Source organism: Pseudomyrmex gracilis, unplaced genomic scaffold (assembly GCF_002006095.1).
Source record: "Pseudomyrmex gracilis isolate BER0280 unplaced genomic scaffold, ASM200609v1 scaffold_231, whole genome shotgun sequence".
Taxonomy (NCBI): Eukaryota; Metazoa; Arthropoda; class Insecta; order Hymenoptera; family Formicidae; genus Pseudomyrmex; species Pseudomyrmex gracilis.
The window spans coordinates 16,578-38,381 of record NW_018020815.1 but is presented as its reverse complement, the minus strand read 5'-3'; the positions used below and the strand labels follow the sequence as shown (position 1 = coordinate 38,381).

Here is a 21,804-nt window from a genome sequence, read left to right as displayed (position 1 = left end):
ATATTCCCGTAAAAGAAATTTGACAAATCTCCGCGACGAGATCGCGAAAGAGAAATTGCCGAATTCGTTCGTTAATGGTGAAGCGACGAGCGGGTTAATTTCGATTGTGCGTTTCGGGAGCAGCGAACCGATTAGCACGAAGAACAGGACGGATCGGACTCGCGGTATATAACGGTAAAATTGTCGCCGTCCAGCAGTAACGAAACTGGAACTCCTTCGCGGAAGAGATCAAGGTCCTCTTCTCGGTGCTGTCTTCTCGTACTCGTTGACAAATTTCACGGGAAACTGTAGTCGACAAATTCGATCGAACAAGTGTTTTCCAAAAAAAAAAAAAAAAAAAAAAAAAAAAAAAAAAAAAAAATATATACGTTTTTATAAAAAAAAAAAAAAAAAAAAAAAAAACAAATCCGACAACTATGTGTTTTTTCGCGACGGTAAAAAACGCGACTCTCCGCCAATTGAAATTTGTTAGTGGCAAAATCCGTAATGAAACAATTGCTTTGCTTTTCTGCTCTCTATCTCGTTTTTTTTTTTTTTGCACACATCGCGGTCATAGGAAGAACAACTTAAAACTCGCAACGATTTAACGAACGTTTCTCTCTCCGTGTCATATTTTTTTACCTTGTTCATATTTGTTTGTGTTTTAAAATTGCTCACACATACACACGCGCGTATTTGGAAATACATTTGCATTTTTTTTTTTTAAATAGAAGTTTCCAAGCCCCGAGGGAAAGTTCGTGAAAACTATACGGGAGTCGAGAGACACTCATTTTTTTTTGTTTGATAAAATCCTCGTGTGTGCGTGCGCGTCGTCTGTGTCTCCTTCCTCTCCCCTCTTCTCGCAGACCGTTCCAGACTTACGATCGTGAGATAAGTGTGTGGAGTGTACGCGAGAGAGCGAGAGACGAGGAGGTTAAAACACACACGCTATTCGCGAGCGATGGGGTTCGACGTGAATCGCTTTCAGGGCGACGTGGACGAAGAACTCGTGTGTCCGATATGTTCCGGTGTGCTTGAGGATCCCGTCCAGGTAGGAGACGCACGTGTGTGTCCCGTCCGGAAGAATTTCATCTCTCGCACATTTTCTTCTCTGACCCACCCTGTCCGCTTAACCTCGATTCCTGTACTCGTGCGCGACAAATTTAAGTTCAACGGGGGGGACAATTCGAAGAGAAACAACAACAACAACAACGCACTTATGTGAAAGAAAATATTCCAAATCCGAGAAAGAAAATCAATGAAGGTTCTCGGAACATTGCGAATCCGTGTATTTTATCACACGTTCGATTGCGAGATAAGAAAGGTGACGGTGATCTCGAGCGAGATTTTGCAATTTTGCGTATCGCGCGACGCGCGTTTTCGAATAATCGTACGATTGTTCCGCCTGAGAGATTTTAACGCTTCGATTTGCTTAGCAAATTTCTTCTCTCGTCTTTGCTCGGATTTGCAAATTGATCGCAAATCTTGCATCTCGCGCGAATAGGTTAGCTTTTCGTATCCTTTTAATGTTGTGCTACACACGCACACACACATGTATATATTCTTGTTGACCTTATTTGCATCTGCGAGGAGCTCGCACCGTTTTCAACACTCAATCGAGCAATTGCGAATGAAAGTTGATCTAAATAGAAAAATGTTTCAGCCGACAATGATTCAGTACTTTCTATAATTTCACTTGCAAAATAATCTAATACTTCTTTTTTCTTAACTCTGCTCTCTAACATGCGTTTGTTTCTTTAATATTTGGTCTTTTCGTTCTCGAGCAAAATTATTCTACTAATAATAAAGATATTAATAAAATAAATTATAATTGAGTAAAATATTCTATTTTTTTTTGCAAGATAAACTACTTGCGGATAAATGTCTATTCTCTATTGCCTACTCTTCTTTGAAAAAAAAACCTCACATATCTTTATATTGTGCTAGTAAGTTGCCAATTAGTATTTTATGAGGACTTGCAGATAAGTCCTAATATGTTGCAGGCACCAGTATGCGAGCATGCCTTTTGTCGTACCTGTATCAATGAGTGGATAAATCGTCAGCCTACCTGTCCCTTGGATCGCACACCCATCACATCAGCTCAGCTTAGAGCAGTTCCCAGAATCTTGAGGAACCTTCTCGCACGTTTGTGCATCAATTGCGACAATATTGTGTACGGCTGCAACACGATCGTCAAACTGGACAGCTTGGCGTCTCACTTGGAGCAGTGCGAATACAATCCGAAGAGACCAATGTTGTGCGAGCAAGGTTGCAGTCTGATCATCCCTAAAAACGAGCTCAAGGATCACAATTGCGTGCGAGAACTTCGCAATCTGATACAGTCGCAGCAACAGAAACTGGCCGACATGAAACGCGAGCTCGGCGAGCAGCAGCTGCAGATCAATCAACACAAGCGCGAGATACATCTGTTGAAGGATTTTATGCGCGCTCTCAGAGTGTCGAATCCAGCGATGCGAGCGATCGCCGACCAGATGGAACGGGACGAAGTTGTCAGATGGTCCGCGTCCTTACCTCGCGCCAGGGTCACCAGGTGGGGCGGCATGATCTCCACTCCGGATGAATTGTTGCAGGTGCGATGATTTGTTAATTTGCAATTAATTAATCCTATTAATTGCAGAGTCAAGCGACATTTCAATCATTGTGCTCACCACGAGATTGCGTCTTTGTCGTTTGCAGACAATGATAAAGAGAACCCTGTCGGAGTACAATTGTCCACCGCATGTGATCGATGAGCTGATGGAGAACTGCCACGAGAGAAAGTGGCCGCCGGGCTTAAATTCCCTCGAGACCAGACAGAACTCGCGACGGCAGTACGACAATTATGTATGCAAGCGAGTACCTGGCAAGCAAGCTGTGCTGGTACTACATTGTGATAACACGCATATGCCGGAAGACATGATGGTTGAACCGGGGCTAGTAATGATCTTCGCTCATGGCATTGAGTAGAATCGTTGAGAGTCGTATGTGAATATGACTTTTTTATTGAACATTTCACTATGGAACCAGGATCATCGATGTCGCTTTGCAAATTACAAAGAGTGAATATTGAAGAATGAATATTGAAATTTGTTCTTCCATCATTTGCGAACTGACATGGATGGTTCTGGATCCCCACTCAGGATTGACTCGACCGAACGCGTCAAGATTTATTTGGAAAAATATTCCGGGATACATTCGTCTCGTTTATGGCTGGAATCGTAAGATTGCAAGAGCCTTTGCATACATTTAAAAACAATGATGCACACACTGTCGCCCTTTGTGATACGCAATTCTACAGGCACGATTGCACATACAGGGTCGATCAGGACATTTATTGTAATTGACGCAAGAAATTCTCTAAGCAGTGCAGATCACTTGCACTACTCTGCTGAACCCCACATTGAAGCCTGCCAGAAGCTATTATAAGTTATCTGAGTACAAAAGCATATATAACGTATAGCTACTTTGACCGAGAAAGTGTTCAAAAGTGTTCATATGTATGTTGTATATTTATATAAAAAAAAAAAAAAAAAACAACAACAAATACATATTATATAATACGTTCTAAATAATATAATGATATAACACACATCGAACGTTTTGATTTATGCTTTTGCATTTGAACAACTTTTTACGTACGACTTTACGTAACGCGATCTTTAATGTGCATCAATGCGGAGTAGTGTGCGATCAAATCTGCTCTAAAAAAAAAAAATCAGAACACATTTCTTGTCATAATAGGTTCGGCTTGCCATTATCGGTTACCTTGACCGAATCTTCGCAGAAAAACTCAATCGAGTGTCTGGATTGTTACACTGTGATATTCCACGTCGGTGAGAAACCTACTTTAAAGGTGCGTGATAAATGACCATTCTCGATCGACCAGTCGATCAAACGAATAGTGCATTTTTCTTTTCACCGGCAGTCCGTTTATCGTATTCATTTCAGGATCGTTTATGGATACCTAGAAGTCTGTGAGTGTCTAAATATAATATTTTAGAAGATTAAGCGAGAGATGATCGAAGAGAAAAACAAAAATCCACATTGTGACTCGATAATGCAAACATGAGATCTCGAATAATGGGGGAAATAGATTCGTTATCACTGTGATCCGTTTTTAAACATTTTTACACGTGTGTGTCTCAGAAGCCGCGTTTTTTCTTCTGACAAACTTTTTCACTTCTCTGCGATTTATTTTGTTCTTTCTTAAATTTCTTTACTTTTGTAAAGTTTTCATCTATTATACATTTGTGTACGTCATAAGTAAGTCCTCCATAAGCCACCAGACCTACTTAAAGCACTCCCTACGAATTGTTGTCAATTATTGTCTTTGTTTATAAATTCTAGTAATATATGTCGCAAATATTTGTTGCTCTTAGTTGATAGCACGTTTTACTTGCTTGTTGTATCATATCATGCTGAGATGTCTTATTGTATCTTTTTGCTCTGAAAGAAGTATTCAGTTGAAAATATCTGCGAAGTTCCGTATTATTTAACACACCAATCAATTTCATTATTATTGTAGTAGCCGAATTAGTTTTATTGCACACATCATTGATTTACGGTTTGCGAATTGTGTAACGTCAAAATATGACTTTTTTTTTCTTCGTATAGTATTTTTTCTACGGTATAACATATATGTACACAATAGACCCAGCAGATGTAAGTCAAGATCACAAAGCGCAACACTTTTTTTTTTTTTTTTTTGTCGACGACAATCGAGTGATCCAAGTTTGTAAACGCGTAATAAAAAAGCAATGAAAAAGCTATTTGTATGTCAAGATAAGAATCGTTTCTCTCTCGACAAAAAAATGATCTTGTAATGCCCTGTCAATGCATTAGATATCGTGCTTTAATTTACGTTTAAGAGATCTTCGAGAAAAGTCATATATATTGAAGAAAGCCACAGAAAATAACCCGGAGAATATTAAGAACACAAGAGAATCGTATTTGATATCTTTTATATCTCTTTTTTCGTTCAAAACAAAAAAAAAGAAAAAAAAAATAACACTCTCGACAAACGCCACTAAAAAAAATCACGAAGTAACATAAACTTGTAAGTAAATTAGAGTTTTAAACACATAATGTGTTGTATACGTAAAAAAGAAAACAAACAATTGTAAAACAATTCAGCATAATAATAGATTGATCATATGTATATACGTATGCATACATATTAATGCTAATAAACCAGATGTTTATTTACGCATATTATAGATGAATTTTCGATATACACTTTGTATTTTTATTTTTTTCTCTCTCTTTTTCTCTCTCACTCCAAACGAGTTATGCAATCCGCAAATTCCGTGCAGGATTATGTGTACGATGTAAATGAGATGTAATTGCAACAGTTAAATTTTAATACTTTTTTTTTTTTTTTTTTACTTTAAACGCAACACACAATCGGTAAAAACTATTTTCTTTTATTCTCGTTCGCAATACGAAGTATCAAGTGTATCGGTCAATAATCAATAAATAATCGGTAATATCATTGTTTACAATAAAAATGTTCCATAATTCTTTTGAGTTAAAAAAAAGAAGAAAAACATTTCACGCACACATTTTCCAAGTTTCAATTTTAACGCTTATCATTTTTGATCATTTTTGCGCAGAACGATTTACTTTTACTAAGTTAAACGTAATTTTTCATTTGCACATAGTTTTCACGATTGCACTCTTTCACTTCACGTAATACTTGTGTATGTGTGTGTGTGTGTGTGTGTGTTCAACTAACAGTCGCATTATTTTGTTTTTCGCTGCAGCGTAATAGTTTCCAACACATTTGCGTTCATGCAAATCAAGTAAATAATTTGTTTGTCACAAATTTCGTTTGAAGTTTTCGAACACTTCCGAATGATAGAAACGTAAATTGTTTAAATTTTGATCACTATAACGAAACAACAACGATTGCGCGCATTTTGACGAGGAGGAGCAGGCGATTATTTGAGAGAACAATGATTTTCGCGCATCAGTCACACAAAACAATATCAAGACTGAATCAAAAAAAAAAAAAAAAAAAAAAAAAAACGCATAAGACATTTTTGAGAATTTATCATATGAGAATTTCGATTTATTTACAAGATGTAGACAGTGCGATGACGCACAATTATTACATATTACGTATACATATATATATATATATATATTCACAAAAAAATAAAAACGCTTATAACTTTTACAAGTATTTTATTGTGGTTTTTAACTTATCTCCTTCTCTGTAATATTAAAAAACCAACTTTTTTGTCCGAGTATAATTCATACACTTTGTGCGCTTTGTTGTTATCTTTGGTTGTAGACGAGTTTTTTCTTTTATCTCAACTAGATTTTCATAGCCGTTTTTTGCATCTGGTAAAATTGAGAAAACGTTTTTTTCCGCGGAAATATTTATAGCTTTGTAAGTGCAGTCTTTTTTTTTTTTTTTTTTTTTTTTTGTACAGATTTATTTCTCATCTGTTTTTCTCTTATCTTTCAAATTTGAGCATCGAAAGTTACAATACGACAATTAAGGAGAAAAAAGTGATTAAATATTAAATTTAAATTCGTGGTTGTGCGTGTTAAGATAATTTCAATATTTTAAATAGTCGGACATACACCAGCGAGAACTTGACCGAAGGCTCGCTCGGGCCTGATTCTAACAGGCCTCATATTAATGTATATATTGCTGATACAGCCGACAAATTGAGCTTTCGAGGTGCTGCCCCGCAACGTACTCAGCAGTGGATGGCCGCCGATGTAAATTGGGTGCCTCGACAACACTCTGGCTATATTTTTGTTGCCGATTCCAGGCGTCGCTGGTTTGTGATCGACCGACAGCAAAACCGCGTTCTTCGATTTGGAAGCTGTTCAAAACAAGAGAATGTGCGCCATAATTTTTAAGATCATTTACAGTTCAAATTATTAATATTACGTACCTCGGATATTGTGCCAATGACCATCGCACAACGAATTTGGTTTGGTCGGCTCAAACGAGGTTTCGATCGAGCCTTTGTGGGTGGCCACAAGGAATCTGATGGTGTTGTTGACCATTTCAAGCACGATATAATCTCTTCTACCGTGCACCGAAAACAAATGTCCGGATGTCGATCGCGGCTTTATATCCATTTCGATGTCGATCTGACGATCCACATTGAATCGATCAACTGAAAAAAAATAAAATAAAATAACAGTAAAATTATTCTCTTCAACTAAAGTTGAGGTTTTTATTATTTTACTGGCGGTATGTACTTTTGATACTTATAAAAAGTTGCGTCTCTGCGCAATATAGAAATTTATATTCATTACTGTTCAACGTCTTATCTTTTTGAGAACAGGTTTTATTTTTCGATCAGATCCTTCTCACCTGGTTTGAATATGTTACTGACGTTTCCGGAACTGGGGAAGAAGAAGAGACCGGGTTCGACCTTCTTCGAGCACGGTATCACGCCTATTTTCTCAGACGGTTCTCCGACCAGTTGTCCATTTATCATTAAATTTCCTAAACAACCGCTAAACGTCTTATTGAAACCCTGGAAAGAGAAATGCAAAGACGCGTCTCTCATAAGTCTGCATACCTAATTGTGCTATATAAAAAAAAAAATTAAAGATCTTCAATCTTACAATTTCCGTGTCCACAGCTTTAGATAATTCTGGTAAAACACCGCCCACGAAGAATGGCGGATTGACGTCGATGGTGATTTCGTCTCCTTGCGAATAATCCGTCACTGGATTTTCGTCGTCCACGATCAGCTTTCCGTAGTTACCTTGTCTCTTAAAAGTAATCATGTGCCATTGGTTGTCGTTGATCTTCTTGTCGCTTATCAGCAACGCCGGTCCGCTTCCGCAGTCGAATTTGTAATGAATCGTTCCGTTGAGGACGTACACGGCGATCAAGTCCCGCTTATTGAGATCGGAAGTGTAAAATATAATTCCCTCGTCCTCTGCTGTTTGTATATCAATTTGGAAATCGTAATCATCCTTATATCTTCCTTTGACTGTTCTGTATTCTAATCTACTGTTCCTCGCGATACCAAATCGATAAGCGTTCTCGAGATCAGGATCCGTAGCCGGGTAATAGGGCAAGTGACAATCGTCGACAGTTTGAGGCTGCTGAGTTGGACTTTGCGCAGTGGTAGTGGTTGTGATATCGTGCTCTTTGCTAATGTGAATTCGTCCTTCCAGACCTGGTCCACTATCGTCGATTTCTTCCTCATCTGAGGTCACATTTACGACGCTGATTTGAGTCGTCATTTCTACTGAACTATCATCTGGAATATCTGATGGTATCAATGGTATCAAAACTTCTGGTTGCGAGGGTTGTATGTGATCGCCTCTCTTGCACTTTTCTAAGAACGCGTGCGGTCGATCGTCGTGAGACGTGCTGGCGAAGTTGATGATTCTTCCGTTGAAAGTCGCGTCGCCGATACACCCGACGAAAGGCACGAATCTATTGTCGAGATCTAAACTGGACGGCAATCCACCGATGTATAGATTGCCTTGAAGGAAGTTCAACGGCAATGCCGAGTCGATGCTGTAACTCTTCGCGTCATCGATATCGAGACTGAGAACCGATTGATTGTGAGTAGCGGTCACCACATGCCATTCGTCGTCGTTGAACTTTACATCCGATGAACTAGTGGTGAGTTCCTTGCCCTGACTATTGAACACGAGCTGGCCGTCCACTAACGACAGGTAGGAGGTAGACGGACTAGGCTGGTCATCGTTCGTCGCGTAAAAGATTAGGCCGTCGCTCGCTGAGGTTTTGAACTTCAGATTCACCTGCAATTCGTTTACCAAGTACGGCAAATTCTCTTCCCAATTGCGCCATCTCACATAGCCAGGCATATTCTTCTCGAAGGAAACAAGGCTGGCGAACCTAACTGGACAACCAGGCATGACTCCAAACGCCTGGACGTTGTGAGTCAGATCTATCGAAGTATCACGAATGATGACGTTGTCAATGCAACCATCAAAGCCGCTATTGCTGACCGACTGGTAAGGATGCTTCACGTTGGGTGGATAACCGCCGAAGTAGATATAATCCGACGAAGCCAAGGTTTTGGAAGTCCCTTCTCCCTCTTGCGACGCGACGATATGGCCATCAACCTTGAGCAAGCCCTTTCTTTCCTGTCTAAGAGCTTCTACGACGTGCCACGTACCATCGTTGTATTTGTCCGAAGATCTCAAGGCGATCGTACCTTCGCCAAGATCGAACTGATACAACAACTGACCGTTACTCAACTCCAACGACAAGAACTGTTTGTTTTTGCCCATTAAGTAGATCAATCCGTCATCCGCGAAAGTTCTGAACGATAGTTTGATGCTGAACTTCTTCGTGTCCGTCAAGATCTGCGAGTTCTTCTTGTTGAGAATTGCGTAGCCATTTCGATCGAAGCGATATCCGGTACTCGGCGCGAAGTTGATAAGTTTGTCGCGCTCGAGCGCGCTCTTCCAATTGTTTTCGCCGTCGACGAAATTCCAGAAAGACACCGGTATATCGCCTATCACGAGCTCTTCCATCTCGCCTTCGAACGAAGACGCGGTCACGGCATCTTGGATGTGGAAGGACGACGGATAGCCACCGACAAATAGTTTCGTATAGTCCGGATCTACATTAAATATATAATAGGTGCCCGACAAGACTCGCTCCTTTTCGTATAAACTGTCCTGACCATCACCGATGTCTTCGCGAACAATCAATTTGACGTTCTTGCCGGTTCTGTCAATGATGATCTGCCGCCACACATTATCGGATACAAATTTGTCATGAATAATCTTTTCAGGTCCGGATCCCAGGTCGACTATAAGCACGGGATATCCGCTCTCTATCAGTAACGCCATAAAGTCATGAGTCTTGGAGCGCGGTAGTTTCATCTTTTCCTCATTGCCAAGATACAACAAAAAGCCATTTGTCTTGTTGGTTCTGAAATACAGGGAAATCTTAGTGGACGTGGCCAGAAGTGGTAAACTTTCTGGATTCTTCAATTCCAGAGTGGTGTTTCTGTAAAAAGTCAAACCGGTCTTGAATCGGTTCGCCAGTTCACGAGCGTTCGCGATTTTGTTTCTCAAAGCCTCGAGTCTGCTCTGCAAGTCGTTCCCGGTCGCGTCGATCGATTTCTGATTGTTGTTCAGATTGTTCAACAGATTGGTGATGTTCGGCAAGATTTTATCCACAATGTCGAGTTGCTTGTTTGCCTGCGAAATGTTGCGAATCGACTCCGACATGTATTTCGAAAGTTGTTTCGCCTCCTGCAGATCAGCCGGAATCTGATCCACAATACCATTCAAGTCGTCGATAGCGGTTTTGATGTTACGCTCGACATTTACCGTCTGATTCATGGCGTCATGCGCAACTGATGAAGACGATTGTGAGGGAATATTAGCAAGAATCTTGTCGATAGTATCGAGAGTTTCTTTGTTGCGTTTATTTTGGTTGTCAATCAGAGTCGCGTTAATTCTTGCGTCACGCAAATCGTTCTCAGGCTGTCCTGTCGTCTTTCCCAAAGTGAGTTGCGCGACGCGCAACAATTTAACGCACTCCTCTTGGAAATCCGACAATTTCTGTTCAATTCCATCAGAGAGCGCCGTTGCATTGTCCGCAGCTATTATGGCATGTTCGGTAGCGTTCATCGCGGCTTGAATGGCGGCTTCGATATCTCTATATGCCGAAACAGCTCTTACGGCGTTGGTGTTACGAGTATCAGTTAGAAGACTGTCCAACTCGAGCGAACGATTATATAAATATGCCGCGTGATTATGGGCTTTTCGCACCGGATCGTCGAGATCGATTAACATCTGATCGTTCTGGACAATGGTATTGTTTAGCGTTTGTTGAGCAAATGTGCCGTTGCTAATGTTGTCTTGCAAAGTAGCGATGTTGGCCTTCGCGTCCTCAAGAAATTGGCTGGCGTTTTTATTGAGCTCTTCTCCGACATTTAAGTCTTCTTTCGCCTCGGCCGTAGAGTTTTTCACTATGTCTAAGTTACCGGTTTGAGCCGCGATTCTATTCTCTCGATTCAGTCTGTCTACCGTGCCAGCCACTTCTTGAGCTTCTTGCGCCAAGTCCAACATATCGTCCATCTTAGCGCTGGCGTTTTTGATCTTATCGCTGAGCTGAGCGGTGGCTAAGCTCAAGTTGCTGACCGGAAAATTGTACTCCTGCATTTCAGAGACTAGAATGTTAGCCTGATCCGCTTGATCCACAGCCTTGTCTCGAAAGTCGACAAAGGATACGTCCTTGATTCTCTTCAGAATATCTTTTGCTTCTTTTAGAGCATTTTCAACCTTCGCGCCCGTTCCCAACTCGATATTCTGCGCTAGCGACTGCACCTCCGAGACAATCAAGTTAACCAGATTGATCTCATTCATCACATCCTCTTCCAGATTGATCATATTTTGCAGCGTGTTTTCGGCATTATCTCTCGTTTTAACGCTGTCCTCGGACGTGAAATCAATCTGCCGCTTCTGACTGTCTACTTCGTAATTTAATCGTTCCAATTTTTCTTGCAACGGCAACAGATTTACTCGGTTTGGATCCAACAATTGAACTTTCGGATGAAGCTCATTGACCATGTCGTTGATAAACTTGAGTCGTTGATTTGTAAAGTAACTTTCCGCAACCGTACTGTACTCGCTTAAAACAGGTTCTAATGAACGTGCTAGATCGTCCGTGACATCCAGAAGATTTCCCGTGCAAGAATCACAGGCAAAACAACCTTGTGCTGGAATTAGCACATGTCGATACGGACAGTGATCGCACTTTTCGCCAATCACACCTGGCAGACAAGTGCACTGGCCGGTGGTTGTGTTGCACGATACACCGACGGAGTAACCGGTGTGACATTCGCACGATGTACATCCGTCCGGCCCGTAGTCCCAATAACCCGGAATGCATTGATCGCATCTGCGACCGGTGACACCCGGCATGCATTTACATTGTCCAGTCTCGTCGTCGCACTGACTGCTTTCAGAGGCCAATCCGCAATCACAGGGTTTGCAACCCTCGCAGCTGTTGAAACCGTAATGATAGGGTTCACAACTATCGCAATGCTCACCGATTACATTCTCCTGACAGAAGCACTGACCGCTGTAGCTGTCGCAGCGTTCCATTCCGCAGTCGTCACACGTACAACTACGGCAATCCTTCCGTTCCACGGCATCGCCGAAGTAGCCGGGTGCGCACAAGTTGCACGCTTCGCCGTAGGTGTTGTTCAAACATTGTAGACACTCACCGGTTATACTGTCACACGAGCCGATCTGATTGGTGTCGATATTGCCGGAACATTCGCACGGTTTGCAATATTCGCCATACGTCTCGGGAGTACCGTAATAGCCAGCGGCACAAGCTTCGCAACGAGCACCGTAATATCCAGGCAGGCAGTCACAGCTGATCTTGTTACCTTCCTCGTTCACCTCGCAACCGGTGGCGAAGTTGTTTGAGGCAATTGGTAACGGACACGCACAGATCAGACAGTCCGTCGGTGTGCCTACAGTGGCGTTGCCGTAGTAGCCTTGCTCGCAGAACTCGCAGTGGTCGCCGGTAGTGCCGTTCTTGCAATCCTCACAGATCCCGGTATTCACGTCACATGTGGTCGCGTGACCGTTGCACTGACAGGGCGCGCAATATCCTCCGTAAGGTCCTGACTGAACTCTGTAGTATCCCGGAGCGCACTCCTCGCACGAAAGACCTTGATAATTGGGCGGACACTGACACTGCTCCACGCTGCTAGCCGGGACGCTGTACTGAGCCGAGTATTGTTCCGTTGTGACGTCCAAAGTTACATATGACAATGAAGCCCTGAATGTAGGATCCCAGTACGTAGCACGAACGTATATTCCACGTAGATCTTCAAGAACAACCATAATTTGTTCTCTCGTTGCACTAAGTCGATTGCTAGTCAGAAAATTGGTCTCGACGAGACGAACGGATAACTTGTAGTTTACGAAGGATGGCGGTTGCTCATCGGAATAGTAAAATAATGTGGTATCGGCCCCCTGAAGAACAACGTCAGCGGCGCTGATAGCCTTACCGAAGGGTCCCGTGATGTAATGGATAGTGAAGTTGAAATATCCGCCGTAGGAAGTTAACTTCTTGTTGAGATACGTGTCAGGCGCCGAGAAATAAACCAACGAATTGACGTTTTCGTCGTCGGTGGTAAGATTTATTTCTGTTGCAGTATCATTTCCTTCCGGATAGATTGACATAGTGGTAAAATTGCCGTTCTTGTCAATGGGCACGACCATTTCCCAGTTGACCATGTCTATGAGGTAAGTCCAGTAGAGATTCGCAGAGGCGCATCTGGTAGTTTTGCCGAAGCAGAAACACTTGGTACAGCCGTCCTCGTTCGCGGCCTGAATGTCGAAGGTGCCCTCGCGGCATACGTCGCACGCCTGGCCCTGCACGTTTGCTTTGCAGAAGCATTCGGCCGTGTACTGATCGCAAATTTCATTGGTAGTACCGCGCAAATCGCAATCGCAGCGCTCGCAATGCGGAAATTGCGAATAACCGGCACGGCAGCGATCGCACTGACGGCCCACCACGTTTTCCTTGCAACGGCAGCTGCCGTCTTGCAAGTGACACTGCAAATCACCGTCTATAACACCTAAGGGCGAGCAGTTGCACTCCTCGCAGCCGATAATCTGATGGAAACCATAGGTGCCGACCTCGCACTGATCACACCGTTCACCCGTTACGCGAGGCGGACAAATACATCTGCCGGTATCCGGTTCACAAAGAGCGGGACAGTTACACGGTCTGCATCTAGGGAACCCGTAGAAGCCAGTCTTGCAGATTTCGCATCGTCTACCGATAATATTTGGCCGACAGGGACACTGGCCACCGAACTTGTCGCACTCGAAACTGGTAGAGCCCTCGACGTCGCAATTACAGGGCAACGCTCCGTTATTGTAATTGGTTGTCAGAGAAAAACTGGAATCGCGACAAAAACCGTCTTCTGTGATGTTAATACGGAAATGATTATTGCCGCAACGCTTGATGAACTCCTTGGTCTGATCAAACTGCACCTTGCTGAGAATCTTTTCGTTGTACAGATCAGCAGGAATCACTAAAACATAATCCAACCAGATACCGCGTCCATCGCTGGGTTCCTTCAGAGTTAACATAAAGTTCTCGATCAGCTGAAATATGGTACTACCGCCATCGATCTGACGTACAATGCTACGGCAGCCGCTATTACTGGGACAATGAGGAACCGGAATCTTCGCTTCGTAAAATTTTCCGTTTTGAACTAACACGTCAAGTTCAAATTCAGGATAATCTGGCTGATAATACTGTATCACAAAGACGTAGTCTCCCGGCTGAGACACTTTCGCATGAATATCCACCATTGTATCGCCGTCCTTCAAGTAAATCAACTTAGTAGCGTTATCATAAATACCAGAAGGACGATATTCTGATTCAGGAACACCACTGGATGTTTCAAACTCAATCTTCTTGGCATCAGCGGCATCGGGGAAGTGTCCCTGCACACATTTGCCGTCTTTCCTCACACAAACGGATTTAGGCTTCACATAATCGAGCGACCACTCATGATAGGGAATCGCCACTATCGAATCAATCGCAACATTCGCGATTGGCTCGCCGGTCAGTACAAGGCTGATGTAATTCGATAAGAAGTTCATAACGGCCACTTTGCCATAAGTATCGGTGACAACTTGTCGGCATAGGCTGGTATACCTACAAGGATTCAAGGTAACTTTGCCTTTGCCAATAGTATTGGCCTCAATCAGTAACACCGACGTAGTTTCCTCATATTTCGGAGTAATATAAGTCACCACAAGAACATGGGGACCGGGCTTGCTAATCCTCAGATCGAAGTGGATTTCCTCTTGTTGATCGTTGATAAGCGGTACCTCGTCCTCGCCGATTTCTTGCAAGGTCTCGCGATCAGTGAAGTACTCGCTTAACGGAATTCGAGCATTGTTCTCGTTAAGGAAGCCACCGTCGCCGTGGACTGAGTCAAACCGCATCAGATTCGGATATCCGTAGTGTCTGCAAAGTCCCTTATAACCGATTTCGCAGGGCACGTTCACATCTTGCGTAAGTATGCCACCTTCATAATATTCCGACGGCAGTAGAACAAAATAATCGAGGAATAAACTCTTCTCTGTGGCAATGTTGATGGACCAGTGTCCAGGATTCATGACCATGGGTGACGGATGGTTTCCATGCGCTCCGGCAACGGTTACAAACGACGGTCGTTTAGTCGAAGGTTTGAAGTTCACTTTAAACACTTGCTCCACTTCAGACGGATTGTCGGGAATGATAGTGATGGTGCCGAGAATCGGCTCGTTATTGGGATTCACGTAGCGCAAGACCATACGGTAAAGCGAGGACTTGCTGATGTCCACACCCAGTACGATTTTGTTTTGCAAAGTCGAGTCGAACACGGCGTAACCTTTCCAACTGAAGTCCGGAAACAGGTCTTCCGCGAAATCATAACGTACGGCGCTACCGCTGGGAGTTCTGCCGTCCTCAGCTTCGTACTGATATTGATGAAGAGTAGGGAAGTAATGCGCTTTCAGGGGTTCTTTGCACGTCAGTCCGGTTACTCGCGGTTGGCAAGGACACTGACCGGTCTGCTTGTCGCATATTGAATTCACAGAACCTCCGACGTCGCAAGCGCAATCTGCATCAAAAGATCACAGCGCTGTTAAAAGTATAATATTGAACGTAACTTAAGATTCGTACGACACTGTAACTTACCGGAACAGCCGAAGAGATTGTTTTCCTGAAGATTATATGTTCCATCGATGCACCGTGTGCATCCTCTGTCGGTCACACCAGGTTTGCATATGCATTGTCCACTCTTCGTATCGCACTCACCGATGCCGCCGATAACTCCGGGAATATTGCACTGGCACTCTTGAATACAAATAATGCTTTATGATAGAAAAAAAACGATCATTCCTCACATAAAAAAGTACGTCACGAAATGTACATATTAATAATTTCCAACCTTCGCAACCGTCTGGATTGTAAGGTTGCAGATTCCAATAGAGCGGTTTGCACTGATTGCATATCCTGCCCTCAACCCGATCCTTGCACTGGCAAAGCTCGCCGGGTGGCAGAGAGCCGCAACCTTGAAAGGTCGCGACTATACCAGCCGGATCGCAATTGCAACCTTCGCAAGTGGGGAAATTGTAATAGCCTTCTTTACACTGTTCGCATCTGATACCGTCGAAATTCTCGCGGCACTGGCATTTGCCCTCGCCGTCACAGGACACACCAATCGAGCCGTGACTATCGCAATTGCAAGCTACACTCAAAAGGAAGAAGAAAAGATAAACAGGAAAAAACACAAATGTTGTTGTAAAAATACGATTCAGCTGGAGACATTCCAACAAGAGGAATGTAATTGATGTACATCACGCACCGATGCATTCCGGATATTTGTAGTATCCTGGACTGCACTGATTGCACGTTCTCCCGGCGAAGCTGGCGAGACACGAGCACTTGCCCGTGGCGTCACAGCTGACAGATGACGAGCCAACGGTGCTGCAGTTGCACGGTCTGCAATTGGGATAACCGTAGTAGCCAGGAATGCATTGGTCGCATCTGCTGCCGCCGTATCCCTCCTTGCACAGACAAACGCCATCTCTCTTGTCACAAATACCGGGTTCTGTTCCACGCGCATCGCAATTACAAACTGTACAAAAACACCATGTGTCTGTTATCGGATAAAACATAGATTTAACGATACGTTTGTTTGTTTAGTTTCGTTTTTTAAGTCACATGCAATCTCGATCAAACGGTGATATTCCAATACGCTGCATTTTCTCAAGATATAAATACCAACAGATATCAAATATTTTCGTACATGTGCAAAGTGGATAATTGAAGTAACCATCCTCGCAAATGTCGCATGTTCTGTCTCCGTAGTTGTTCTTGCACGTGCAGTTGCCCGACACAACGTCGCAGACGTCGCTCAAAGCACCCAGAGGATTGCAATTGCAAGCTGAAATGCAAAGCAAAAAAAAACGGTTATAACATTATTTTTCGATCTTTTATCTCGAGATAAAAATTGAACTCACGTAAGCAGTCGGGGAAGTTGTAATATCCCTCCGCGCAGAGGTTGCAGTAATGACCGGCGTAATTTAGCTTGCAAGGGCAGTAGCCGTCCGTCGCTTCGCAGTGATAACCATCAGTGCCTTGCAAATTGCACTCGCACGGTCGGCAATCGGGATAGCCGAAGTATCCGTAGTTGCAGGAGTCGCAGTTTGGCGGCGTGAATTCTTTCCGGCACTCGCACTTCCCGGTGGAATCGGCGCAATTCCCGGTCGAATAAAAGAAGTCGCAGTTGCAAGCTGATTCAATGAGAAAACAAATGTTTAAAAAAGTTTCGAGAAATATCGAAAGAGTTCAAATTCGAAACAAACTTACGTTGACACACGTCAGTTGCGTTGAGCGGTTTGTCGTGAGGCCTGTAGAACCTGGGCATGCAGCGGTTGCAGTTGATACCCTCGGTGTTATGTCTGCAATTCTTACAGATCCCACCGCCGTCGTAATTACCGTGAATGTCCAGCGACAAGTGTTTCTCGTCGATTTCCGGATCGTAGACGCACTCGTCCGAATGTCCAAAACAGTTACAGGCTGCAAAAGAGTGATTTTTGACAGTTTCTTTAATACGTACGAGCGCGCGAAATCTTTCTTCTCGATGACAATGAGGAAGCGAATTGTTCTTACGTTCGCACGTGAATTTCTGGAACGCCGTGGACTGTCGCCATTTCTTCTGCTCGAAGCCCTTGCAACACGTCGCGCACTGAGGCCCGCATGTGTTGTGCTGGCAGCGACAGACCAGCTTCTTCGGCATGTTGGGATCCTGAATGTCGCAAGTGTCCGCGTGTCCGTTGCACATGCAGCGACCGCCGATACTGATGTCCTTGATCGAATAGAAATACTGCGAACAGATTGATTTGCTTGTGAAGAATCGGCTTGAACTACAAGAATACATCAATAAAATTTCAATAAAAAACGAAAAATCGAACAGAAATCGTATCTCTCGAAACGCGCTTACCGAATTTCCTCCGCTCGCTAACAAACAAAGACTCGTGTTAACAAATGACAAATATAACGTTGCTCTTATCGCGTATCAGTATCACTTACTCTTCTGGTAACAGTTGGATCCTGACGGGCGACGGACATCAAATGGCCCAACAGATTCTTCGTTCTGAGAAAGCGAAAGCGGACGTTGGTCGCCCGCGTCCATTCCTGCAGGAGGGTCGAGTTGAAGTAGTGCTTCGCCGACGGCCGATTGTTCAAAATCGAGATCGGAATCTCACCGCCTTCGAGCGGAACCACTTGCGAGTACTCCGTGGTGCAGATCACGCTGTCGTCACGTGTGATCGGCGTGTGGCTGTCCACACCGAAGTACGTCAGACAATCGCTGGCGGAATCTGAGAAATATTGCCAGGGTGACCAAGTGTTGCCGTAATCCTTGGACTTCTCCAGAACCCAGAGCCCCGGACGGGGCGCATTGCCCATCCGTATGTAAACGTAAGCGACGTGAAACTCCTGCGGTAATTTTTAATCGAAACAATTATTTTTTCATTCTTTGCTCTGTTTTTTTTTTTTCTTAATAGGAAGAAAAAACAGACGAGAAAGGATCGTAGAAAAAAATACGAAAAAGAAGATGCGTGATATTTTACAAAAGTTTGCAATTACGTTATTGAAGAAGGAAGAGGAGAAGAAAGAGAAGAGGAGAGACGGAGAGAAGAGAAAGAGTTACGCGCACGGCGAAATGATAGTGCAAATGAGTTCTTCCTAGAAAGATGATTAGCGGAAAACAGACGTTTTTGTCGTGCGCCGCGAGAAACAGACTGCGACTAACATTGTCGACTCTTCGTTCGACGGCTTGCTTTGCATCAGGTATTAAGATCGATATTGAGAAAGTTTCAGTACTATTTGCAACGCGTTCAAGACAATGTGTTTGCATCATCGTTATAAATTATACAACAATCTCTCTCCGCGCAAATAACAAATGTTTGACAAAAACCAATATTTTGTTGACAAGTAGATAAGATGCGGGAGAAAATTGTTGAAGAAACCGTTGCGAAACAAAATTTTCGACAACGAAAAGAACATCTCGTATCGTTCGAAGTTTCATTTTCTAGAGTTTGTCTTCAGGCTGCAAATTTCTCATTGTTTCTCCGGAAGCAACCGGACGATAAATCTTCCTACTTGCAGGAAAACGCCTACCTACGCGATAGAATGTTTATGTCGCCGATAAAAGAATCATCGTGTCTCATCGTTTCCTGCAGTTTCTATATATGCATACGGTTACTCTCTAAATCACACAAATTCTTTTTTTAACGCGCTTTGGTAGACGAGCTCTTTTTTGTCAAACACAATAATCTAAATAATAATATTTAACGAAAACTCTCACTTGTCCCAGGTTGATCGTCAAATTCACTTCGTTATATTTCATTCCTCTGGACAAAGGTGGCGACTGCCACCAGGTTTCCATGCCGTCCACCGCATATTCGGGCGGATGCTTCTTTTCGGGATTATCGGGATCGCAATAATCGCACACCTGTCGGAAAAATCACAAAAAATTGATTAATTAAAGCGGACCTACCACGTTCGTCGAACGCTTCGCCGATTGCTGCCTGTGCACTTGCCGTAACAACATATTTTTTTTGTGAAGATTTTATTTATTAAAAAGATAAAAATCTTTTCATTCTCAAAACACAAGATATAAAATTCATTGTCTCTTATGAGGTTTAAAGACTGATAGATCAATCGAATCTAAGTAATTTTAAATATCTAATTTACATAAGAGCTTCGCGTAAGAAAAATTTCTTTCGCGCGCGCGCGCGCGAGAGAAAATTATTTAATACAATTATTTAATTCTTCCTTTTGTAATAAAATATCTATTTAAAATTTTAATCTTCTACAATATAATATTTAATGAATGATCACCAAAAGATAAGATATGATTTATGTAGGTCATCCGTGAAACATACAAAGTCTCTAATTTCGAATGCACGATCGCGAGTCATTAAGGGGTCATCCCCTTATCTTCCGCTTTATCGGACATTCTGCTTCTGGTTCGTGTGTCGGTTTCTCTAACTCGCATAAACGCACAATGTGAGATGATATTTACGAGAATTGAGCGTATCGTAATTTTGTAACTAACAAACACTTAATTGTTAATTATTTCATTCAACCGGTGAAAAGGTAACGTGTGAGACAAAACGGCGAAACTGTTCATCGTCAAAATTTCTCATGTGCAAAATTGTGACGAGATTTGACTTCTTCATGAATGATTTTATTCACGTTTCTCAAGGGGCACAGAAAGGCAATTACTTGTTCCTTATCATCTCGTAATTCCCGAGAGACAGAGAGAGACAGAAAGAGAGATAAAAAGAAACAGAAAGAGCGCACGGTTATATTTATAAATGTTTATACGAGTATCACATTCCGATGAGATGTAGTTTCTTAACACACGAAAAAGAATAAGAAAAGGAAGTATATTACTTAAGTTAAAGCGGGTCGATGTCTCGGGACTGATAAACTCTTGGACTCACGGAATCTAATGATAGTAGATAAAATTCGGCGCGTATATATAATGAAGACAAAAATATCGTGTGACTTATCCGCGGCACACGATTATTCATATCAAACCGCGGCGCGTTATTTGTACGTTGTAAAAATTTAATATCAACATACAACACACTTGTATTCTCAAATATTAATTCGGAGAGCGCGTGCGCGCAAGAAAGTCTGGTTTCTTTTTTTTTTTTTTTTTTAATATAAACAATCTGTTTTAGTTTAACATTCTCACACATTTAAGAAAATTATGCAGATTTGATTAATTTAAATTTCGATGGAAAGTTTGACGAGTACTCCAAAATTTATAATATATAATTCAACAAATGATTCTACATAAAATTTTTTTGAAACACCGGCTGTTTTTTTTTGTTTTTTTTTTTTTTCAGGTACACATGTCGCTCGCGCGCTCACCTGACCCTGAATCAGATTGATATTCTCGTCCTGATCGGCGTTCGCGCCGACAAGCTTGCAGTAGAGTTCTGGTCCAGGGGTGTCGACGCCGCACGTAGCCGAGGCGACGATCTCCTTGCCCTCGGCCAGATTGAAGTATGGCGGCGTCAGGATCTCACCGCCGGACAGTCGAACGACGAGCAGAACACCGGCAAGAATTGCCGGTAACTGCATTCTGACCGTCAGAAGGAAGTTCGACACAGCTACTTTTTCCTCGAAAAATTTATATGCTTCACTGTTCCTTTTTTTTCTCTTCTTCTTCTTCTTCTTCTCTTCACTCCACGTTCTCCGCCTCTCCGTCCCTCTCTCACTCTCTTTTTCTATCGTGAGAGAGGCGATGATGCCAGCACGCCTTTTCGGTGTCGACTGTCCCGACCGAGGAATTCACCCAACGCCGTCGAGATGAGAAGGAGAAGGCTCGGTGGGGGCGGAACAGATCAGTGGTCTTCAAGCCGGATCACGAGACTCCCTTGGACCGCAGCTCAAACACCCTGTATTGTTTCGTTCAAACAGGTTTTTGAAAGAGAGATAAATTAAAAATTGAAAACAAATAGAAAGGTGACAGATCAAACTTTATCACAATATTTTCACGCGTATATGCTTACGCGCTTTTATGTACATTTTTTTTAAATATTTTTCCCCAAATGACAACTGTTTACAAATAATTGTCGCACAAACAAAGATTACACATACTTTTGTGCGATTTACACACAAGTTTTAAATATTGTTTTTAAAACAAATGTAAACATTTTTTGTGTGCAATTTACCTCTACATTGCTTGTTATTTTCTGATTGAAATTAATGCGATCGAAGCGAAACTTTGAAGA

The 21,804-nt window shown here is 42.7% G+C and overlaps 2 protein-coding genes across 7 annotated transcripts; one reads left to right on the top strand and one right to left on the bottom strand.

Annotated features, from left to right (window-relative positions):
* The first annotated feature begins 418 nt into the window (after positions 1 to 418).
* On the top strand, positions 419 to 6,006 carry LOC109858973 (E3 ubiquitin-protein ligase NRDP1). Of its 6 annotated transcripts, none has more exons than XM_020436736.1 (4): positions 421 to 1,030; positions 1,962 to 2,570; positions 2,677 to 2,960; positions 3,721 to 6,006. In XM_020436736.1, the coding sequence occupies exons 1-3, from the start codon at positions 941 to 943 to the stop codon at positions 2,944 to 2,946; spliced, it is 969 nt and encodes a 322-aa protein (XP_020292325.1). In that variant the 5' UTR covers positions 421 to 940; the 3' UTR covers positions 2,947 to 2,960; positions 3,721 to 6,006. The 6 variants fall into 6 exon arrangements, 5 of the variants coding, with proteins under 5 accessions (XP_020292329.1, XP_020292325.1, XP_020292324.1 ...); XR_002250659.1 differs by having other exon boundaries at positions 422 to 1,030; positions 2,677 to 3,832; positions 3,928 to 6,006; XM_020436740.1 differs by lacking the exon at positions 3,721 to 6,006 and having other exon boundaries at positions 419 to 1,030; positions 1,962 to 2,530; positions 2,618 to 2,813.
* Positions 6,007 to 6,385: 379 nt separating this feature from the next.
* Positions 6,386 to 21,399, bottom strand: LOC109858972 (laminin subunit alpha). Its single transcript, XM_020436734.1, has 14 exons — positions 20,939 to 21,399; positions 19,359 to 19,505; positions 18,080 to 18,487; positions 17,660 to 17,873; positions 17,357 to 17,566; positions 17,008 to 17,280; positions 16,794 to 16,931; positions 16,350 to 16,622; positions 15,933 to 16,232; positions 15,680 to 15,838; positions 7,576 to 15,602; positions 7,319 to 7,484; positions 6,891 to 7,118; positions 6,386 to 6,818 (listed from the first exon to the last, which is right to left on the bottom strand). The coding sequence occupies exons 1-14, from the start codon at positions 21,149 to 21,151 to the stop codon at positions 6,553 to 6,555; spliced, it is 11,022 nt and encodes a 3,673-aa protein (XP_020292323.1). The 5' UTR covers positions 21,152 to 21,399; the 3' UTR covers positions 6,386 to 6,552.
* Between the last annotated feature and the right edge of the window lie 405 nt (positions 21,400 to 21,804).